The sequence below is a fragment of the Alosa pseudoharengus genome, unplaced genomic scaffold, assembly GCF_046254945.1.
Source record: "Alosa pseudoharengus isolate Yale_2024_CS ecotype anadromous, Long Island Sound unplaced genomic scaffold, YU_APseudo_1.1 YU_APseudo_1.1_scf_10, whole genome shotgun sequence".
Taxonomy (NCBI): Eukaryota; Metazoa; Chordata; class Actinopteri; order Clupeiformes; family Clupeidae; genus Alosa; species Alosa pseudoharengus.
In genome coordinates, this window is record NW_027468565.1 from 12,267,397 (window position 1) to 12,282,136 (window position 14,740).

Genomic DNA, 14,740 nt, shown 5'->3' on the forward strand with positions numbered 1-14,740 from the left:
ATAAAGAAAACAGCCAGCCTTACAGTGCTGACTATTCCTACACAGTCGTCAGTGAGTGTACAACAATCCTGACGTGTGTGTGTGTGTGTGTGTGTGTGTGTGTGTGTGTGTGTGTGTGTGTGTGTGTGTGTGTGTGTGTGCGTGCGTGCGTGTGTGTGTGTGTGTCTGTGTGTGTGACCTTCCCCTCAGAGATGGCTGTCCAGAGAAATTGAGAGGGGTCAGGACCTGGGTTAGGTTTCTCTGTGGTCAAAAAGCGATCTGCTCAAGCATCAACACTGGCTCACTGTCACCCTACACACAACCAACCCCCCTCAAAAAAACTCAGTTCAACTTCAACAAGTCTTTAATTCAAAGCTTAGTGGAGGAAAACCAATAACACGGTTGTCATATACCTTAGAAGCAAAAATAGGAAGGTTGTAATAATAAAAAAGGCAGCACTGATTTAAATTTAGGTCATGTGCTTCCCAAAGACAAAATATGAATGACCATAATAACAAGTATGCTTAAATTATACAGTTATACCTTTCAAGGTATTTCCTGGACCCTTTAAAATACTTTTTACAAGTATTAAAATCACATTTCCAATAATCACATGTCTGTTTTCCCCTTAATCTGTGAAACGTCACTATTATGTACAACTTCAGATATCACAGCCATTGGATCACAAAGCCAGTGCGACCAAATCATAATTTAATATCAGACCATATTTACAAACACCAGAGATGAGCTTCAGTAAAGAAAGTCTTATGGTTCTAACACAAATAAGAGCTGTACTGTGAACTTTTCAAATCTGAATGACAACAAATGGAGCCTTGAAAAATAACACGCCTGACAACTAAAATAGAGCGAGAAATTCCTTCTAAAAACTTTTGTTGATAAAAAAATAATAATAAATTACACTGAAAATGAAAATTCACATCTAAAGAGTAACAACAACTCAAAGATGCTAATGGTGTTTCCTCATTTTCAAAATGGCCGCCCTCTTGTCTGACGCTATAGTGCTAGAAGCTTCTGAGCTTGCTCATGAGCTCCAGTAGGGGGCGCTATACATGCAGGTGAGGGGCTGCTGGCTGACTCTCCTGCTTTGGTCCTGTGGAGATAGAGGCCCTGTCTTGCCAGGTCTGTGGGCGGCTCGACTGGAGCTTGCAGCAGGCATTAGCTCAGAGGCGAGCCTCAGATGGCCAGCTGCAGTTTGGTCAGGTTCCTCTGATGCATATTGTGGTGCCGGACGAGCTCGTCAGACCGGGCAAATTTCTTCTGGCAATTGGGCCACCTACAGTTGAAAGGTTTCTCACCTGACAGGAGGACAGGAAGAGAGAGAGGGAGTATTTCACTATACAAGTCCATTGTGCAATATTTAGGAAAGAATTGGAGGAGAAATAGTGTCAAATATTGGTTGTAAAGAACTGTGGGAATTTTCAACAGGTCAAAACAAAGTAGCTCAGTGCTACCCAAATAATCTTTACTTGTACTTACAACATATTTGTTTTTATTCTTTAGTTTTATGTACCAGAGAAAGAGAAAAAGAGAAGTAAAATGTGGAAAAATAAAAGTTTTACGCACTTGTTTTACCTGTATGAGTCCGGGTGTGGGTCTTAAGATGGTCAGACCGTGAAAACTTTCTCTGACACGTCTCGCACTGGAACGGTTTAACTCCTACACAGACACATATACATACATACATGGAGAGAGAAACAGAAAACGGTGGATGCCAGGAGGGAAGCCATTCCAGGAGACGCCAGAGTGGAGCCACTTCCTGCTACTGCATGCTAATGCTAACGCTAATGCTAACATCAATGCAACATCGCAAACAGCACGATGGGAACAGCATGGAGGTCTATTTTCAGGTTTGCATTGTTCACAACTGAGAAGCCATTGCTGAGCTGAACCCAGGGAGTCTTTTAAATGTTCTATATAGAACTGTTGAAGGTACTTCAACAAATGGTTCAGATTGAAATCTTCTGAGTGGAACCTTTAAAAGTTCTCCCAAGGAACCTTCTCCTAAGGTGCTATAAGTTTTTTTTTTTTTTAGGTGGGGTGAGTGGTTAGGCACACAAACATTCTCATGCAGGTTGAAGCAGGTAGTGAAATGGAGAGTGCAAAAGGCAGATACTTAGAGAGGCAAAATGAATGGGAAGGGCCGAGACTCCAAACCTGTGTGCCTTCGCTGGTGTCTCTTCAGCTGGTCTGACCTGGAGAACCTCCTTCCGCAGTCTGTGAAGTCACACTGGTAGGGTTTCTCGCCTGATGAATAGAGCAGGATCAGCGGTGAGGGGTTTGCTGAGTCTAAGTGAGGAAGTAGGCCTTCAAGATCACTGGTGACTTACTCTCTTCCCAATCCTTACCTGTGTGCTTGCGGCTGTGCATCTGAAGGTGGGAGAGTTTGAAGTAGCGCTTGTTACAGCCGGGGTAGGCGCACATGAACGGCCTCTTCTCGTTGGTCTCTGATGAGCGCACAATAGCCGGGGTGATGCCTGGCACTCTGCGGACATCCTAACAAGACAGGGGCCACCCACGTGAACACGCTGGCATTTCACCCAAGAACAAACTAGGTGACATTTCACGACTCACAACAAACTGGTTCTCACAGAGTGGTTACAGTGTAGCAGTAGCTCAAGGCCATGGCCATTTGTCTCAGAGGGCCAGGGTGGAGCTTATTGACCGTAAATATCTCTGGGAAGCGTTCCCATCCATAGCAACACACCTAACACCTTCTTGACTGACGTGCTTGGTAACCTACATTCATTTGCTACAATGAAGTAGCTTCTAAGCAGCTGCCTGAATCCAGATGAGAACTGGCATGTGGCCTGTACAAAAACCAGACTGTGATTTGGAGTAAGATGCTGCATTAGATAAGCATAGATAAATTAATCAAATTAGATTTACTTCACAGCCTTGCAAAGAAAGCTATTTACACAAGAGAGTCGCTGTTTTTCAGCATTTTGCATTTTTTAGCAACTCCACAGGCTTGATTGAACTGCTCTCTTTGGGCACCATGTGATTAAAAGAAACCTTAACCCCAACCCTAACCCTTAGCCCCTAAACCTCTCCAAGGAACACCTCACTAAGGAACGGGTCTGGCCCTGGGCGGTGCCAGATCAAGCCAGGCCTCTTCCAGCTGGTACTTGAGTGGTCACAGAGAACAGATTGCCCATAAAAGGGTTCTTGAACTCAACACAGGTTCCTTCCGCAGAGGACAAATGAACAACCCAATTCTCCGTAAGTGTGCGTTTAATAGATTATCATTTGGAGGGTGGGGGGCCTAATTATATTGGAATTAGCTGTGATCACGCAGATTAAGCCTGGCCTCTGATTTACTATGTAAATGTTGGCTGTTAGTCACAGGCACTGCACAGACCCTATTAGAGATCTGCGCCAATCTACCCCAGCCACCACCACCAACCCCCACCCTATCCCACCCCCACCCTCTCCTCTCCCAGACCCCTCTGTCCCATCTGCTCCTCATTAGCCTGTGCTTAGCATAATGACGTTTCTGGACACCGCCACGGTAATTAATGTATGTTAAGTGCTATTGATAAGTAAATTACTTAAAGTGTTTTACGGCTGTTCCCGTCTCATCTTATCTATCCCATGGGGCTGATAACACCCAACAGTCAGGGCACACTGTCTACCCAAATTCTCTGAGCTCCGAGCTCTCTCTGTGGGAGCAAAGTCAAGTCTAAACACAGGTTATCTGGCAAAGGCATGTAGTTTTACAAGGGGACAGATCTTTCAATGGCTTCTTGAGTAGACCCCAACATATTTAACATGTGATGTGCGTTATTTAGTTGGATTCTTTCTGAAACAATAAGGGGACAGAAACCTGGAAACTATGAGGAAAAACATCCTCGTCTGAACGAGTGGAACAGCTCTGGACTATCTCTGCTCGCAGTGCTTTCAAGCCTCTGGCGGACATTAATTAGGAGCTAATGATTTATTAGTGCAGGCCCGGGTATGGAAACTGTATCTTTATTGCTAATGGAGCTCTTGAAAGTGATTCTTCTTCCCTTTTCATCCCAAAATACCTTCTAAATGTTTCAAGCCCTGCTTCCTCTCACATAACAATTTCATTGCATCAGCCTTTTTTTACTTTCCTCTTCTTTCTTTCTTTCTTTCTTTCTTTCTTTCTTTTGTTCTTTCTTTCTTTCTCCCATCTCTTCCTTCCTTAATTTTTTTCTTTCTTTCTTTCTTTCTTTCTTTCATTTTTCTTCTTCCATTCCTTTCTTCCTGTTCTTTTCTTTCCTTTGTCTTCATCACCCTCTCACTTTCACGTTCAGTGTTGGTGGAGCCTGCCCTGGGCATTCTAGTGTGCTGAGCGTGCACGCCATCTCCGTCTGCAGAGGCCCGTGCCTCTCTGTTGGCACTCTTGTCCTGACCTTGGCCCCCAAGCTTGCAGTAGCAGGAGCTGGAGTGTGCAGGCAAGCGCCGGCCCCAGCATGAACTCTCTCTGCGGCAGCAACCCCCCCCCACTCCCCCCCCACCCTTCCCCTCCATCTCCCCCTCCACCTCCATATCAACCTCCACCCCCACAGAGTGAGCGAGGACTGACCTGGAGGCCTCGGAAGACGCCGTGCGTGTGGAAGCGGTACTGCGTGCTGCAGCTGTACACCATGGGCGTGCTCGGGTCGCTCTCGTAACCCGCTGCGTGGCTGTGGAGGCGACAGGACGGCTCAGTTTTAAGACAGGCAGCGAGAAGATTATCACACCAAAAAAAAAATCTGTTTAATGAGGCATGCAATTGAAAGTAAAGCAGTGATAAAATGCACCAGTGCACAGCATAGCATTCAAGGATATCTTGTGTTACTACAATGCAATTTTAAACAGAGTATCAATAACAATGGCCTAACATAAAACCAAACAAGTTTACTGTTCCTACATCTGTCACTAAATAGTTGAATTGTGTTTAGATGACACATGCCGTACAAACGCAATCCCTCAGTAAAGTTTAAGGGTAAAAAGAAACCCTGTAATTCAGTTTGACAGTGGGGCAAATTGCTCTCTGCTCTTTAGTGCCATATATCCAGCTCTGAAATCCCAGGTAGGGGCCCAGAATGACAAGATGAATGGGGAACTGTGTACCGCCCTCAGATTTATCCGCGAGTCTGAGTGCTCACCTCGTAGTCCCCAAACAGTGACCCTGGATTAGCGCACGTCTCCCTCCCCTCGGCATGCTGTGCAGCCTCTCCTCCGCCGAGGTCGCGGCGGCGCGGGAGAGTCGGGGAGGGAGGCAGCCGTAATGCCGACAGACAGCTCCACTCAGATTCAGCTCAGCCCAGCTCACAATTGACGGTATACAGCACAGAGCGTCGGACTCGTGGCCAAGGGCTTTCAACATCGTCATTCAAAAAGAAAGAGAAATTGAGTGATAAGCTAATATCGCATAGTTTTGATGTTTTTAGGTTAGTTGCCTGTTTTGTGCGAAACTTATTTTTTGATCAGTCTTAGGATTCCTCTGAAAATGTGTGTTTTATCAATGTTGGAATTCCTGTCTAAAATCTGTGGTACTGTGTTCAAACATTTAGAGATTTACTTAATGTTTTGGATGGTAGGAGGGGCAGGATTTGTGTCCCTTTCGATCATAGATTTAAAAAAATAAAATAAAACAACTTTGTCTGCGATGCATAAAGCCCCCTTTGTCTCCTCGCCGTGCACTGTAAGACACCCAGACTAGGGGGACAGTGCAGACAGCATCCTGTGATAAATCTCCCTACAGTTCCTTCATTCACTGGCTCGTAGTGGCTGTGTGGTTGCACTGGGCTTTGGCCCTGGGCTCCTGAGGTCCTCCTGGCCTTGGGATCCAGGCACTGCCACTGGGTGCTAAAGGTGGAGGGAAGGAGGGGAGGGGGGGTTGCTGGCACTCGGCTGGAGGAGAACCAGAGGAATCAGGAATCAGAGCTCTGGCTGTGATCTCCTCCTCATGCGGAGATGGGCCCCTGTGAGTCTGATTTTCCACAGACTGGCCTCTTGTCGCACTCACACTTGCATTTAGCAGCGGATTAATCATCCAGTCGCCCCAATTTTCTGTCTCGGCATGTTTTTTTTGTTTTTATTCATTTTTTTCTTTCTTTAATGGAACGGGAGGGAAGGGGAGGGGAGGGTGGGGCACAAGGGTCACAGTCTCTCTGGAGATAGGCGCACACAGTCGTGGCGCGGCGCACCGAACGGGATGGCGGGCCCAGCTCCAAGGGGTCGGGTCGTCCTATTGTATAAGCCAGGCTACTTCCACCAGCTCCCGGCCAAGAGAGACCCCCTTTTCCTACGCTCCCGTCTCCCGGCCTGGTCAAGGTTGACACGCCGCGCTGGGAAATATACGACAGGATACATTTCCCCCCAGCAGACAAAACAGACAGACAGACACACACACACACACACACACTCATACACACACAAACACACACACACACACACACACACACACACACACACACACTGACTGCACATGACCCCTAACATGAACATGGAAGCAGACAAGTCGAGGTGACAGGCCTAAGTCTCAAATTTAGACCTTTTGTAGTTGCATTATGCAACAAAGAAGGCAAGCATTCCAGGTTAATCCTTCAAACTTTGTCAAGGACATTATGACAGCTGTTTTCTTCATTAAATTGATTGACAAAAACTATTTTCGCTATTTTAAACTATTTACATTAGGCTATTGCACTGTTCACCCAGCCTAACCACAATTATTAAAAAATGCATTTTCATTTGCATTTAGTGGTATGTCAATATACCATATTTCTGCCCATAAACGGAATGGCAGCCCTAATCTATCATGCGATGCACATAGTGAGTGACTGGTCAAATGTGTGATTTAATAAAGGGGAGCTGTCGGGCCCACTACTATTCTGTGGCCATCGCAAAGATGGATGGCTGCTAATCCGGACCAAAGAGGAATTTCTCAGATGACAGGAGTGGGTCACGTTGACATACCTCTTAATGGTAGAAGCCAGCGTGTTAACAGGGTTCCATCCCATGCATTCCAGCTGAGATGCCATTTGGTATAAATTATCGCTGCTGGGGATTCAAACAAATAGAAAGACGGCTTTAAGAAAAAAAGTATTAATTTCCCTCTAACTCTGGCAGCGGGAGACACCTCTATTTAAAAAACAGTAACACAGAGAGAAGAAAAGAAAGCTAAATCTATATGGGAGTCAGAGCTATGATTGAAAAATGTCCTAGTCCCCCTTCCCTATTTTGACTGATGCGTCCTGGGTAACGGCTAATGAATGTGTTATGCACCAAGAAGCTGCCCAGGCTCAACAGCGTGGTCATCGGTTAATCAAACAGGGAGGCAGCGCGTCCCTTAGACACCATACGTGCCCATACGTTATTAAAAATGTAAAAAAAAAAAAAAACAGAACTATGCCAGACCCTGGGGCCATCCATTCTTTAACCTGCCAGGTGCTTACCCAAACACATAGCTGAGATTTATACGCTGCGCCCCTGACACTCCGGTGTTTCATCACAACGCCAGTGGACGGGGCGCTGGGCAGCTGTGGTGCCTGGTACAACTCTGAACAGAGGAGAGGAGCGCAGAGGAGAGGAGAGTAAAGGAGAGGAGAGGGGAGCTGAGCTGAGCTTACGGCCTTAGCGAACTGTCCTCTTCAGGCTCTCTCAAGCAAACGGTGACCGCCCCCCCTCCCCCTCACCCCATTAGAGCGCTACCGGAGCTGAATTTAGAGCAAACCACTGGTGGGCTCCCGGTGACCCACGTAACAGTGTGCAGGTGCAGATAATCCCCTTGCTTTTTGACAATGTGTACACGAAAAGAAACATTAGAGGTCTGATTTATACGCGCACACTCACCCCAGGGATTTATCCTGAAAGGTGCGGGCTAATTTGGCCAAGATGCTTCTGTTTACTGTAAGATACTGCATGGTAGTTGCTCAATTCACTATTCAGTTTTTTTCTTTCTGGGAAATGAACTGTGCAGACGGTTGACAGTCCTGCAAAGGGTATTTGGCCATGGTTTTGTTTTTGTTTGGCTTAGCCTTCTAGATATCTGCCTTTCCGAGTTTGGAGTGGAGCAGTAACCTGTGTTGAGCTGGAGGTTTTGATAAGTGGACATGTTTTTATTCCATCCAGGCCCCCGTCCGTCGGGGCTAAAAACGGCAGCGCTGCCTCTGGTCTCTGTAAATACAGTGCTGCTGGTACCAGGCGTCCGATTAGAGAACGGCCTGCGGAGCTTTTGATTTGAGCCTTCCCAGCTCCGGGGCTCTGCGGCAGATTATCAGGGCTGTTTATGACATTCGAAGAACCAAAAAGAAAGATGACGAAAAGAGGAAAAGAAAAAAAACAAAGAAGAGACTAGAAAACTGACTGCTGCAGCACATGGGCTGAGCATTACCAAACTCTCCCACTCTGGCTTTCTTTCTTTCTTTCTTTTGCCACCCCTCCCTTTCTCTCTTTCGTCCGCTCTCTCTGTCTTCCCCTTATCGACGTGAACTCTGTTATTTTGAATCGGCGTATTCTCCCCAAAGTGAGAAAAGAGAGCAAGATACGTCATAAGACATACGAGGAATGCGAGTTCATTTTTAAGTCATCTCAGGCATACGAGTGAGTAAACAGCCCTGTGAAGTTTTGCCGGATTGGACTGTCTTCTTCCTCCTCCTCTTCCTCCTCCTCCGTCCAGCTATTTTATCTGAATGAGGAATTCCAAACTGGTAAAACAGAGTGGAAACTGGTAGTGGATTACAAGCGTTTATTTTGGCCAGTTGCATTCTGCTCTGTGGCCCCCCTGACCTCCGATAAGACAGGACTGTAATGGATACAGCTGGACCGCGCCGTGCTTGGGGCTATCAATTATAATTATGTCCGTTTACAACACAGCGCTCAGCAGTTTATGAGCGCAACGGGGAAGTCCAGCACACTGAGCTCACAAGTGTGTTTGAACACAAAAAAAGCATCGGTCACTCAGACAACATGCAAATGCCTGAGCCTGTGATGCCAGAGATTAGCACTGGCCGTTTTTGGGGAGAGCGTGCACAGTCCAACCGTCCCTTTCCTCTCCTTTGCTTCTCCGGAAGCATGGCGATGTAGACAATGGCACCATGACATCTGAGAGGGCGGAGGCCCTTACACATTGACCATTGTCTTGGCCTGACCACAGCGCAGGGTCATTTGCCCAAATGGCTACACTGGAGTGGAGCTGAACATCCTGTTTAACCTTGCCAACCTTCTCTGAGTAGGGTTCATAACCATATAGATATGTGTATACTTTCTCTTTCTGTTTACAAACAGAACACTGCCTCAGCCAGTGCTCCAGTAGTGCTATATGTAAGCCTCTTGGGCAGAAAATGGGAATCCACAACACCTTCAGGGATGGTGTTTAGGATATTTGGGAAACAGGGTAGTAAAGAGAGGATGTACTGTGTGCTCCAGGTGCCTACCTGTTGTAAGGGTTCCTCAAGAGCAGGGCTTGACTGCCCCCACAACTGTCTGAAGGTGTGTGACAACCATACACTGGGGGAGGAACAGGATACTGCTGTTCACCTACACACACACACACACACACACACACACACAGAGAGAGAGAGAGAGATGAGCTAAATGCACTAGATGAAGATGAAGTTTTAAACAAAGGAGCCAAAGACATTGCAACTTTATCAAACAGTACTGCTCTGTGTATTTAGGTTAGGGTTATAAAGCAAAGCGGTAATGTGGAAACACCACAGTCTATCTAACACCACAGTCTATCTAACACTGCAGTCTATCTAAACGGCTTACAGTTAGTTATTTGTCTCGAACACATCTCGGTAAAAGGCTGTAGCAAACTGTAGCACTATGGCTGACTAAAATGACGAGTAAGCTCACAGCTGTGTTCTGCAGCGATAATGAAGGTATTTATAACTATTATCCAAACACTCAGAAGAATCACATACCACTCTCCATTCCAGGGGGTTCCCAAACAGCCCAGTTTGCTTTAAAGCTACTCTGCACTCAAGCAGACATTTTCTTTTACAAATGCCTTTTTAATGTGAAAGCTACACAGAGAGCGCCGACCCCTTTCCTCGTGTTTCAGCCCTTTCCCGTAATTACCCTCAAGTGTTATTTAATCTCAAATTTATTCTCATTCTCAAAATCAGAATGGATGCGTGTTATCCTATTATAAGGTGACCAAGGGGATACCATCATGCATCACCCCCCCGCCTCCCTTTTTTAAAAAAAAAAAAAGAAAAAAAGAACAGACTGCTTGAGAAAAGAAAAAAAACATAGTTGGCTGACAACTCTTGTGCTCTGTGCTCTAGTGTAGCAATAAGCACTGAGAGATGGGGTGAGGGTCTCTCTCTCTCTCTCTCTCTCTCTGTGTGTGTGTGTGTGTGTGTGTGTTTGGACACAACAACCTGTGAAATGTAGCTGCAGACACAGTGCCGTTATGAAAACAGCGAGCTCGTCTTTGAAGCTGTTAAGCAAACCGCCTCACTTTCTTTATTGCAACATGCAAATTAAGGATCTGGACCTGGGCCTCCATCTGTTCACCTCAACATTGTGAATCGGTCCCCTGACAGTTCTAGAACATTCCAAAAGGCCTCTAACTCTCGCCCTGTCTCCAACGATCACTTCCAAAGATAGGCCCTAGAAAAGTCCCCGTGTACCCGTGGTTGAGTCAGAGGCATGTAGGACAGGAGAATAGAGGCATGTAGGACAGGAGAATATCTAATAAAGTTGTGGGCTGCAATGATGAAGCTTACCTCATTGTGACACATATATTCACACACACGCGTGCATGAACGCACAAACACACACACACACACACACACACACACACACACACACACACACACACACACACACACACACACACACACACATGATATATACACAAATTAAAATACATGAAAATAAATACAATACACAGAAAACATAAACAGCAATTAAAATACAGTTTACCCATGTTGGTTGGCTGTGCAATGGAGTCCTCATGCTTGAAGGTGTGGTTGGCAAACTGTGATGGGTGGTGTGTTGGAGTGTGTCCGTAGTTGGTGGCTCCATCAAACGCGTAACCTGTGTGGGGAACAGTCATCTCAATCAGCCCTGCGTACAAAAGGAATTCAGAAAAAGTCATACACAAGGAACTGAATTCATATCACACAGAACTAACTTTTTAAAGTGAAGAGAACCTATTTTTAAAAGAAAATAGATTTTGTTTAGACTTGTAACATGTTGGTCAGTAAGTAAATTTTTAAGAATATGCAGTGATCTAGCAACATTACTGTACCATAATGCTCTCTGTCTTAACCTTATCCTCAAGTTAACCTTAACCCTGAAACTGAAACCACACACATTATGGTAGGTATGAATTCATATGATATATTTACAAAAACAATGAGCTCATAAGCATGTGTTGTAATGTAAAGGGTCAGTGAAAATTCCAAGCGCATCCATCAAGGTGTTGACAGTGCCGCGAGACCCTTTTGTGGTTAATGGGTACACAACCCACCCATCCCCCCTCAAAAACAACCGCCACAGCCCCCCCCCCCCCTTTCCCTGACTTGCTCCCCTGCCTCGGTGAAGCCCCACGGGGGGCAAGAACGAACGCACCCAGTGTGAAAACAAACCCTGGCAGGACACCGAAGGGGCCGACACCAGGTTTAGTGGGTGAGTCATGCCTCTCGCTGACCCGGAGTCTGCTGGCGACTCGTAAATCACCCTGCTCCTCACACGGACACCATTAATTACCCAGCACCACTCACTTTCACCATCACAGCCAGAGAGGGAAAAAAAACTCATTAAAGGCACCCATTTCTCTTCAGCTTAAGACTGAGAGGAGTCGGATGTGCTGGGAGATGAGATGGGGAGCCAGGCGGGGTTTGGGTGGAGGCATCTGGAGGTCTGCTCAGTGACCTGGCACACCCTGGGGTAAAGAGGCACAGAGGGTGCCCACTATGATGGTGGGGTTCTAAGTGCCTGGCACACCTTAGCCAATTCTGGGTTGGCAATACAGTGAGTGCAATGATGAACAACTTGGTAAAATATTTCACATGCGTTCATAGTTCCAAAGATTCTTTAAATTTTGTGTTTAGCTTTTCACATACACAATCATTAAACTGTCAGATATATCTACAAGTAACATCATTATATACCCATAATACTGTATCAGTTTTTTTTTTTTTTTTTAAATAGGGAACTCATGTGCGAGACACAACTGTTTATAAATTTGAAACTGTTTATAAATTTGCTTTTCTGTAGGCAGTTGTTGACTAGCAGCTGTTGCATGAGAGAGTGCAGATGATTTAAAATTACTTCTGGAGTGCTAGTTTATGAAGCATAAAGCATGGCTAAAGCTCTGCTTATATCAGGTTATTACATTAACAAACAATAAATACTTTAAGGAACTGTCTCGTTTACTCTGACATAGTAACTGACATGTTATAAAGTAGTAATGATTAAATAACAACTAATATTTTATTTACAGACAATTTCGTCTTAACTATTCTTACCTCACACTTGCTCCTATTTGTGAAAGTGTCCCCGTATTTATCAGACAAATGAAAAGGTCTGTATGAACAAATAATGTGATCCTTTTGTTTGTATTTTCGTCATTATAACCCCATACAGATGAAAAATAATATATTGTAATATTATATTACAAGTATTACAATACATTTTAAGTTATATATTGGACTAATATCATTTTGAAAACCTTGGGAAATATGTTTTGTACAATTTAAAAGCAATCATAAAATGAAACGAATACTGTTAATGGACAGAAAATAAAATAAACCTGAACATTCAAAAGATGCCCTTTCTCATATCAATGCTCCGCATAAATTCATAAAGCAGCCAATATTGAGAACATTACATTCTCAAAGGTGATCAAGTGGTTATGGCTGTTAAGATCATGCGCATCGCCAATATTGAGAACATTACATTCTCAAAGGTGATCAAGTGGTTATGTCTGTTAAGATCATGCGGACCCCGTTGTTACCGTCTACATTGTGTTTCCCACAACATAGTGAGCACTTCACACATTTATTTGGACATTTCATATTATATTGGCTAATATACTATATCATCATTATAGACTAACAAGTTTGATATTTTAGTATTTAAATTGGGAGCATTTTAGAACGAATAAGTACAGCAATTACTGCACAAGACTTACTGTATAAAAACTGACACTCAGCAATTGACTGGTTTGCTATAGCCACAAAACTGACACACACCCATAGGTCAGTGTGAAAATAAAACAAAATATAAAACAAACTGACCTCTGCTTTCCTTTCAAAATCCAATTCAAACATCCACATCTATCATATTTGGACAAAATATTAGTTTAAATGCCTGGCACTTAATGCCTTAATATATTTAGTTAATTATTGTGGAAGGATTGTGTTCACTCACTTTTTCTACTCACTTGTACAACTTACTTAAGTCTGTAAATAGTAACAAATTCAGATGCATTAATATCTGCACCGTCCAGTCAACTAATATAGAATATATGTTTATTAATATATTGTATGTTATATTAAACAACATGTTGGGTCAGAATCATGAGCTAAGTAACAAGACCAACTCTTATGGAATTAAAAATACTGTTAAAAATCTACATATTATAAACAGTAATTAAAACCTAGATTATGAGAGAAATTATCATGTAGTTTGATATTTAACATGAGCTGTTCTTTAATTAAACGGGAAAACTGTTAAACTCACAGAAGGCAATGAAGTGAGCAGGTACATGTATAAGGTAAAAAAACTCACTGGCTAAAGCTTGATTAGTCCAACCACTATACAGTAACATGGGAAATGATGAACCTTTGCAACTTTTGGACTGGCATCCTGACTAAAATGACCATGAAAGAAAAAGATAATCATTCTGCCAAGAGTAGGCCTAGGCAACCGAGACACATACACACAAACACACACACACACACACACACACACACACACACACACACACACACACACACACACACACACACACACACACACATGCACGCAAGTTCTTGATATCGTGTTTCAAATCAGCCCAAACAGCCCATTTGAAACATTTGAAAAGTCACAATGTGTGCGTGTGTGTGAGTGAGAGAGAGAGAGAGAGAGAGAGAGAAGCGTTTTTGGACACTTACCCTGATTCCTGGAGGCAGGCTGGGCATCCATGCAGTTGGACAGGTAGGGCGTGTTGCTGAACATCCTGGGCTGAGTGGCCGTGGGCTGGGTGGGCGGCGGCGGCGGGGCCCCGAAGGCTCCGTAGCGGCAGGCCCCGGTGCCGGTGAACTGTCCCGAAAAGTGAACGGTGAAAGCGCTGATCCCGCAGTAGGGGTCCTCGTGCGGGTCGGCCGCCGCGCTCCAGCTGGGCTCCTCCTTGATGAAGGAGTGCGAGGGCAGGGAGCTGTAGGGGCCTCCGGCCGCCGGGTGGAAGTCCAGCACCGGGGCCCATTGAGGGGCGCTGCTGACCGGTAAGGGGGCACAGGTGGTCCCGTTGGCCGAGGACAACGCAGGCATGGGAGGCGGCGGCGGAGGGGGCAGCAGGGTGTTGAGGTCACGCACGTCTGATCCCATGGTGGCCATTCGGGAAAAGCCGTCCGGAGGACAGAAGCAGGTCGCGAAGTGGGACCTGTCAATCAGCCAACCTGGATGTGACGGAAGTGAGCCTCTTCACGGATCACGATAAGAGGAGAAGACAATGTCTGGAGCAGATGTGGGCCTGAACTGATGGCACCTATCCAGCAACAATAAAGGAGAGAGAGACAGCGGCTTCAGATGAGAGTTCAGATGAGAGTTAAGTCCGACTGAGTCT

General features: G+C 45.1%; 1 protein-coding gene across 2 annotated transcripts; it reads right to left on the minus strand.

Moving 5' to 3' along the window:
• Positions 1 to 253: 253 nt before the first annotated feature.
• wt1a (WT1 transcription factor a) lies at positions 254 to 14,511 on the minus strand. Of its 2 annotated transcripts, XM_076263726.1 has the most exons (9): positions 14,070 to 14,511; positions 10,888 to 11,001; positions 9,387 to 9,489; positions 6,928 to 7,011; positions 4,550 to 4,649; positions 2,346 to 2,493; positions 2,155 to 2,244; positions 1,564 to 1,656; positions 254 to 1,295 (listed from the first exon to the last, which is right to left on the minus strand). In XM_076263726.1, the coding sequence occupies exons 1-9, from the start codon at positions 14,509 to 14,511 to the stop codon at positions 1,174 to 1,176; spliced, it is 1,296 nt and encodes a 431-aa protein (XP_076119841.1). In that variant the 3' UTR covers positions 254 to 1,173. The 2 variants fall into 2 exon arrangements, with proteins under 2 accessions (XP_076119841.1, XP_076119850.1); XM_076263735.1 differs by lacking the exon at positions 6,928 to 7,011.
• Between the last annotated feature and the right edge of the window lie 229 nt (positions 14,512 to 14,740).

Bases quoted from the DNA above. Each gene is read 5' to 3' on its own strand.
- wt1a (XM_076263726.1), bottom strand. From the start codon at position 14,511: ATGGCCACCATGGGATCAGACGTGCGTGACCTCAACACCCTGCTGCCC. The intron at 9,490-10,887 runs GTAAACTGTATT...GTGTGTGTGTAG, and splicing joins TGCACAGCCAACCAACATGG to GTGAACAGCAGTATCCTGTT. The intron at 2,245-2,345 runs GTAAGGATTGGG...TCTATTCATCAG, and splicing joins GCACAGCCGCAAGCACACAG to GCGAGAAACCCTACCAGTGT.